The 8,407-nt window shown below is 33.5% G+C and overlaps 1 protein-coding gene across 15 annotated transcripts in view; it reads right to left on the bottom strand.

The window, feature by feature from the left end:
• Positions 1–78: 78 nt before the first annotated feature.
• Positions 79–8,407, bottom strand: part of LOC106181849 (multiple PDZ domain protein) — a 75,293-nt gene continuing 66,964 nt past the window's right edge. For 14 of the 15 annotated variants that reach the window (XM_086999515.1, XM_086999514.1, XM_086999508.1 and 11 more), the window contains 9 exons: positions 7,801–7,955; positions 6,671–6,754; positions 6,232–6,456; positions 5,903–6,019; positions 5,576–5,747; positions 3,053–3,231; positions 2,698–2,812; positions 1,747–1,846; positions 79–1,592 (listed from right to left, as the gene is read on the bottom strand). In XM_086999515.1, the coding sequence (XP_086855641.1) occupies positions 1,322–1,592; positions 1,747–1,846; positions 2,698–2,812; positions 3,053–3,231; positions 5,576–5,747; positions 5,903–6,019; positions 6,232–6,456; positions 6,671–6,754; positions 7,801–7,955 (1,418 nt within the window). In that variant the 3' untranslated portion in view covers positions 79–1,321. Of the gene's footprint in view, positions 1,593–1,746; positions 1,847–2,697; positions 2,813–3,052; positions 3,232–4,622; positions 5,221–5,575; positions 5,748–5,902; positions 6,020–6,231; positions 6,457–6,670; positions 6,755–7,800; positions 7,956–8,407 lie in introns of those variants that run through there. The other variant, XM_086999519.1, reaches the window with a different exon arrangement.

The raw sequence follows: 8,407 nt of genomic DNA, 5'->3' as shown, positions 1-8,407 counted from the left end.
AGAAATATTTGTTAAGACTAATTAATACCAAGTGATTTTTTTCTTGATCTAATATGTGAACACAAAGAACAAAATCAGTTTTCACTGTTTTGATAAATTTTATTTCAAGTTTTGCACATTTTGTATTTTGTGAAAAATTATTAAAAGTGAAGTTTTACTTATGATAGTGCATACTCGCATAAATACTGACAAAAAAATTAACATTTTAACATATTGGAGAAAAGCTATTCTAGCAAAGCATCTGTGAAGGATGGCTACCTTCTGTATCCATTTAAAATATACAGACTATACTTACAGACTATGTACATCCCTCTCTTCAGCAGAGACAATTTTACAACCCATTGAAATAAAATCACTAATTAATATAAAAATTTTCAGCAAGAGAAAAGTGAAGATTAATCTTTAATTTAAAAAACTTGTGATCTCAATGTTTACTTTGGTTTGACTCTACAAGTTGTCTCAAATGAACAAAACCTTCATTTCTAATAAACTAAGTCAAGTAATGTTCATGTCATTCAATCTTGCAACTTTGGCTCGACAAATAATGCTGAACACCAGTCATTCTTAGTACTACATAATACAAGTACTTCCTGTAGTAAATGCAACCTAGTGTATGTCTATACACTATAATCATTTTGTCATCTAGATATTAATGGAGGTGAATCTTTAAAATGTGTGGTCTTCATGATATATACTCATTCCTATATGTCTCTTCATTTAAGGATGGAAAGTTTACTTTAGGAAGACAAGTCTGATACCGACAGTATGTGTGCTCCCAATGCATTTTTTTTTTTTGTGATGATAAAATTTTTAGCTGTGATAAATTTATCTTACAGGTCTTCCACAGCTTAGTTCCTGTTTGTTGTAATGCACTTGATAAGATAGTGACGTCTAAATTTTAATGAAGCATTCTGACCTCAGATCTGTTGATAAAATGCAAAATCTTCAGTCTTTACTCTTACCATCCTCACTTCCATTCTGTTCACTTATATTAATAATACTAATATAATTAAATATTTACGATATTTTCTTTATTTTGAAAATGATATAGCAATATTTTAAACATAATCTTCATGATCTGATTTTTGTTTGTCTACAGAGCACAACCGCATGAAGTTAGTTGTAACTCAATTTTGTAAAACTTATCTGAAATCTTTATTCGGTGAATGTTTTTGATCAAATTTTAATACTTTAATTGTCAACAAGATTGGAGGAAACATTTAACCTTGACAAATGCTGACAAAATATGCATGTTACGTTTTTCAGAAAAATGTTGTTGGCTTGAAATTATCTGCTGTATATCTTTAAGATCAGTGTAGACCTACGTTAATACAGTCAATTCAATCTTTCCTTTAGCTCGCTTTAAAATAGCAACTGCTTCCTCATGAGTAACTCCTTCTAGACTTTCTCCATTGACAGCTTGTATCTGATCCCCACGTTTTAGCCTCCCATCTTCTGCTGCTGCTCCTTTGGCAAACACAGTTTTCACATAAATTGGCAGGTCTCCATGTGGACTGCCATGCCCTCCAACGATGGAAAATCCCAGACCATCTGGCCCACGCTCTAGAGATATGGTCTTCACTTGCTGCTGCCTGAAAAATGTAATAGGACATCTCTGATCAGCTTGAATGTAATAGATATTGTTTTGATCCAAAATTCTATCAACACTACGTAATACACCACCTTAACCTTATACGTTAAAACTGATACTGCTGTACTTATGTAATTTAATATCTGGTCACTCACCCAGATATTTCCTGTGGCATATCTTCCTCTGGCTCTGGCTGGTTGCTAGGCAGTTCATACACTTTGCTGTGCCCATTCACTTCTAATACAACATCCTCACCTTTTGAAAAGGAGAAGAATAAAGTTACCCAGAGTGACAATAGCAAACGCTGATAATACTCACTGCAGTTACTGAAGCAATAAATAATGAAATAAATAAATGATTAGATAAATCAAATTGAAATAAAATAAATCAATAATAATTTCACATAATTGAAGATCTCATATAATATGGTATTTTCTCTAGAAAATGGTAATAAACAAATTCTCCTAACCAAGTTTAAAACTATTTTGAAGAAGCTTCAGACCACATGTACTGCATTCTATACCCTCCCAGTAAACATTGCACAGATGTGAATTTTTTTGACATCAAATGATAAATGTAGAAAAAATATAATTTTCAAAAATAAATTTTAGTCTTTTGACCATAAACATCAATTGATTTACATTTTGTGTCAATGTGCAATGACATCATATCACTCATATAAAAACCATATGAAACAATTACAGAAAACTGTTGTGGGCCAGAATGGGGCCATATCTGTCTGGCCTAGACGTGAGCAGGATGTGTCTAGCTGAGAATTATAATTGCACTCCCAGTGGTTGTCACACTGGACTTAAATAACCTGCTACAGATGTATGGTTGCATGCATTCCTTGCCTTTTCAATTTGCATACAAATGTATTCATTACATATTTCACATGAGCAGTAGCACAGGTTTTATGCAAAGGGAATAGGGAGCTTTAAACAAATATCCCATGAGCAGCCCCTTTTTTGAGGTTTCAAGTAAAATAAGGATTGTAATAAGTAAAATTTTGATTCTAGATTTAAATTTGCATTAAATATCTTTCAGTCCAAATAGGTTTAACACTTGCTAGTTATATGTTAAATATTAAATGTATTTTCCCTCACCTTGAGTGACAACCAAGGAGATAGTTCCTTGAAATTGTTTCAAAAGCTGGACTGCTTCATGATGAGTCAAACCTTCTGTGGGTTGACCATTTATACTCATGATATGATCACCAACCTAATGTAAAAAGGACAGAAAACTCTTTAATACAAAACTAGCAATTCTATTTTTTTTTCTGTTAAAATCAGGTATAAAATGATTTTGCTTTAATGAATTACTCACAGATGCTATTCAACAGTTGGAAAAAATATAATGGTGATTAAAAATTTTGAAGATAAAGGAGATTTGACAATATTCAAATGTTCTCTTTTTCTGTACAGTACAGAACCATGACATGTTAAATCAAAGTGGAAATACCTTGAGTTTTCCTGTCTTTTGCGCTGGCCCATTTGGTTGAAGATTAGCTATCAAAACGGGCGTGTCTCCTATTGGACTTCCAATGCCTCCTGCAATGCTGATGCCTAAGGAGCCCTGTTCATCTCTTTCAAGTTCCACTGTACGCATGTTGCTCAAGGTTTGACTACTCTGGCTTGGTGCTGAGAAATAAAATAAGTCATCCGTCAGACATCCGGATTATATAGCTATCATGTTAAATAATCAGATTTTACACAGAAAGACTGATTTCTTAATGCTGCTAAAGATTGGCATGCAAGTCTATGTTTAGACATGTTAAGCTACTTGACTGCACACATTTGTCTTCCAATATAAACTTCTTAAACAGAACGATGCTGGGACAAGAGCCTAATTCAACCAAGTTTTACCTTCTGTTTATACACTTCTGTCTGTACTAGTGAGAATATCTGATAATTTGATTTCACATGTTCATAAGTGAGACAATCTGTTGCCTAGATATATTGCTGACATTTATAAAATTGCTCAATAACTTGATGAGTCTATATTGAGTGCATAGCCTTTACAAATGTATGCTGCTATAACAAAGTTTACACAATCATGATAAAGGAATCGATAGGAGCCTTTGTGAATTCAAATAACAGGCTGAAATTACCATCTAATCATTGACATTGGTTTTCTTTTGTTTTAAGCTTAAATGTCACAAGCCTTCAGTCTACTTGTTGTTCAGAAATGATCCTTTAAAATCACATTTTAAGGATGGTTTCTAAAATATAAAAGCCTATCTTTCAAACATGGAGGTTGTATAGATTTATATATTTCTAAGTCACTGGGATCTAAAATTTTAAAGATCTGACATAGAATTGCATTTGTAGTTTATAAAATGGTTTTCGTCATGTATCTCATGCTATAATCTAACATAAAATATTCAGTATCTAAATGCTACTGATAATTGAATTTCCTGTGTACGTAGTATAAAGTATCAATTTTTTATCAAGGATAATTCCCTGTGAATTTACTTCTTAACCACACCTGTGGTGCTTCACTTTCCCATCCATAATTAGATACTTATTACTTAGCAATATACTTTTAATGAAGAAACGGAAAGGTATTAATGCTTGAAGTGTCTTATAAAACTGCAACAAGATATTTTACACTCACTGCTATTAGTCAGTCATTTCACATTCAAAGCCCATATCTATGGAAAACACCAAAATCTTTTTCCATTTAAATTCAGTTTTCTTTTTCCAAGGAGGAAGAAATGAGAAAAATGTGTAGAAATAATATTCATATATTTCAATGTATGGCATGAGAAACCCCTTATATATTTTACCTCATTATTGCAACCCTTCTTTTTCACAAATCCAGAATTGTCAACCTACCATCCTGTCCCACACACCTCCTGACGTCTGCTCTGTGGCCAGTTGTTAATATTACGCACAATATAGCAGAAAAGGCATGGGGTACACGGCACCAGGTGGAGGTTAAACTTACAACTCTTGTATTGATGGCATTATAACATTTTGAAAGTCTGCATGAATAAATGCATGCCATCTGTTTATTTACCTTGACCCATTGATTTTTTTTTTTTTTTTTTCATTTGAATTTTTTTTTGTTTTTCATTTGAAAGTATGATTGCTTTTACAAGAGCCTCACAGAAGTCATCATGTACTGATGTATATATATTGTTTTGGGGTCCACTTTCTCTTAACATCATGCAGACTTTCATAGTTAACCCATAAACTCTACTCAGGGAGGGCAAATTTCACAGAAAATTACTTCGTAGGTCTTCCAGCTATTCATCAGAGAAAATGAAAATATGGATAATATATCTGTGCACCATTTTGACTACCATTACACCCCAGGGTAGGTATATGTATGTGTGCCTCTGATACTCTCAAATGTCAAAAGACAACCACATCAAAACTGAAGGGTTTATAGAAAAGTAAGTGCCAGTAATTTTAACTTCCATACACAGTTTAGTAAGAAAGCATCAAAATGTTGAAAGATGAAGAAATAGTTCATAGTATAACCAAAGCAAGACTATGGCAGATTGAATGGGTCAAAATAAAGCACTACATCAACAAGAAAAAAAATATTAAGAAAAGGTGTTTTAGAGCACATTAATCAAAGTGTGACTGAATTGTGTTAGTAACTGGAAGAATTGGCAGTTTCTGAAATGCAAAATAATCCATAAGTAAATAAGAAATTAAAATTTAGAGTAGGATAACACATTTTAAGCAGAAAAAAGGGCTGTATAAATTAGTGAAAATAAAGAAAACTAAAACAAAATGAAAGGTGGAAAAAATACTGTCTTTCATGAATAAATGTCCTTTTATCACACACATGTTGGCTAAGGTGAATTCTTTACAAATAAAATAGATCTACTAAGCCTGGCTCAGCCTCAGTACAGGTAAGGCTGCATATAAGAAAAATACTTATATGACAACTCATTTCACCTTTTGAGTGCTGTGATTTTGCTTTGCTGCTTGTACTACATGAAACTTTTTTTTCTTCAAATTCACTTACTTCTGGAGTGCCGTGATTTCCCTTTGCTGCTTGCAGATGAATTAGATTTTTTTAGTGATTTATCCATTACACTAGAGCTGCGTCTTGAAGAAGCTCGCGAACCTATTGTTGATCCAGCTCTTGACCCAGTTTTTAATCGACCAATCGTGAGTGTTACTTTGCCCATAATTGTCTGAAAAAAATTACAGAAACATACTCATTATCAAGTCTTTATCATTTAACCAATTTTCAGCATGTTACTCACATCCAGTCACCTGCTTAATCTTCAGTTTAAAGAAAAGTTTTGAAAAAAATTCTGAATAATGAAGGTGTAAATGTATCCCTTACCTTGAGTACAGTTGCTGCATGGTCTTGGGTTGCATTTCTCATATTATCATCATTTACAGAAAGGATCTGGTCTCCCTGCATAAGACGGCCATCTGCCTCAGCAACTCCACCTTTAACCTTGTTAACAGAAAAAATAAACTGTAGGTACCCACTTTGAATGAAAATGCACATGGTTCTCAGTGACACTTTTAAACTGTCCACACAAATTAATTTTTCATATCTCAAATTCTGGTGTGGAAAACCACAGTTCCAATTTTACAAAATGATGTCACAAAGTTTTTTTTTCTTTTGCAATGACCATAAGGAGCATGTGTAGATCTCATGCTTACAATGTCTGATATGTACACTCCAACATCATTCCTTTTCCCAACTATGCTTATCCCAAGTCCTCTGCCTGGTTTCTTCAACAGATCTATTGTAAAGATATCATAGAGATCTTCCTCTCTGAGCTGAGCATCGTCTCTGTACACCAACATGGTCACTACAGGCGGTGTTTGTCTCAAAACTTGAATAGCATTGTCGTGAGTGGCATCACGTAAATCTTGCCCACAAACCTGCAACAAACAATGAGACGCTAGAATGGCATCTTTTGACCATTACTTGGGATGTTCAGAGTATAGAAGGTCGAGTTGGAACAAGTAACTTAATTTAGCCCTTCATACAAGAGCAAAAAATGTGTTTCATTAAAATGTCCAAAGAGATTAATTTTATCACTGATGTGTGATAATATTATTAGTACATTGTACAACTGCATTGAAGAGCTCCTACCTCTAGTATCTGGTCTCCTGCAGTCAGTCTTCCATCTCTAGCTGCAGCTCCATCTTCATAGACTTCATGGATGATGATGGCACCCTAAAATGGTGGTTCATTACAATTTGTAGATTATTGCATGTAGTTAAGACTTGTTTTCAAGTGTATTACATTGTGATAAATAATGCCTCTATGCCCTGTTTGCCATAAAACATTTTGTATAAGTGGAAATAAATTTCATTTTTTAAATGATGAAACATGTTGGCCTGTCAAAGAATGGTACTTCTGTGGGGCTGTTGATTAATTAATATCAGAGACTGGCCAACTGAAATATGTAACAAATGGGATACAATCACTATAATTAATGGCTTTAATTTTCCAAGAATTCCATTTGCACTAATTCATGTGATATGTTTAAGCAGCCTCCATCAGTTCTAACTATATACATATACTCTGTGTATGATCAAGATGATGTTAGCATAGCAAAACAACTACCTGATTTTGTTCCCAGTATGATGAATTCACTTATAGGCTGTACCAACAAAATTATTGAAATCAAAATTTATTCTAATGCCTGAACTGAAAACATCTGAATTTTTGAGAAAAATTTGAATAGACATTTTACATTAACGGAATTAAAGCCTTCTGGGAATACAGCTTCTGCAATAAAAAAGTTTATTCTTAGAAAACTATCCATTGTATCCTATGTATTATTGATTGCATACTTCAAAGTCAAAAATGAAAAACAAAGCAAACTGCTGACTCCAGCTTGGCTGCCATTATTTCCTCACTTAGTGTGGTTTATTATTTAGTTGCAGTGCCATTTGACTAATACAAATGGTACAAGGCTGGTATTCCGCATTACTTCATGTACAAAATGCATGTAATTGTTTTCCTACATATCATTTTGGAAAAAAAAAATTATTGCTTTGTCGACAAACATTTGCTCCTTTTTCTAGAATGTCTATCTGAATAAGCTGACACAGATGACAAACTGTATTACTTCATGTATAAAATGAATTATTTTGTTGTCCTTTGAATGATAAAGTCTTAATTTTGGGAAAAAAGTATTTACTTTGCCTTAGAACAAATACCACATTTTCTGGAATGACAACTTGAAGAACTGGTCCATACTTCAATATACTCACAATCATTGTATCAGATCCCCCTACGATGCTGAGTCCTAGTCCAGACTTCCCTTTCTCAATCTCAAGCCAGGTCTCCTGACCAATCTTGATAGGACACGTTTGAGGGTCCACCATTTCTGGCCCTGTGTCCGAGGTGGTGGTATCCTGAGATTGCTCTGGAAGTGAAACATAAAAACGACTCATTTCGTGTGTCAATATTGTCCAGTTCTTGCATTATTTGTGCTAGCTGTCAATTTAGAATGCTTATTTCTAGCAGAACTTTTTCATATTGCTCTAGTCTGGTGCTGATATCTTATCTACAAAATTACCATTCTGACTGGCAGTACATATTGATATGGTAGTTCATGTAATATGCGGATATTTATAATCCTATTAAACTGCAATGCATGGATGAGTGACAAAGTTGTGGTCAATGCCACTAACAGATCCAGCTTTGTTTTCATTCCATCAAATAAAATTACCTAAAATATAATGCAATTAAGTGCATTTTAATAATTTAATTTTGTAGGTTACACAAGTCTTCTTTACCTCTTTGTAAGGCCAGTGATCTAGTGTTTGTTTTGCAGTTGGAGATAAATGTGATTTAGCACTTATTAGTTTAGATTTT

Source organism: Lingula anatina, chromosome 1, assembly GCF_051362555.1.
Source record: "Lingula anatina isolate TDL-2025a chromosome 1, LinAna3.0, whole genome shotgun sequence".
Classification (NCBI taxonomy): domain Eukaryota; kingdom Metazoa; phylum Brachiopoda; class Lingulata; order Lingulida; family Lingulidae; genus Lingula; species Lingula anatina.
This window is presented reverse-complemented; position numbering and strand designations above follow the sequence as displayed.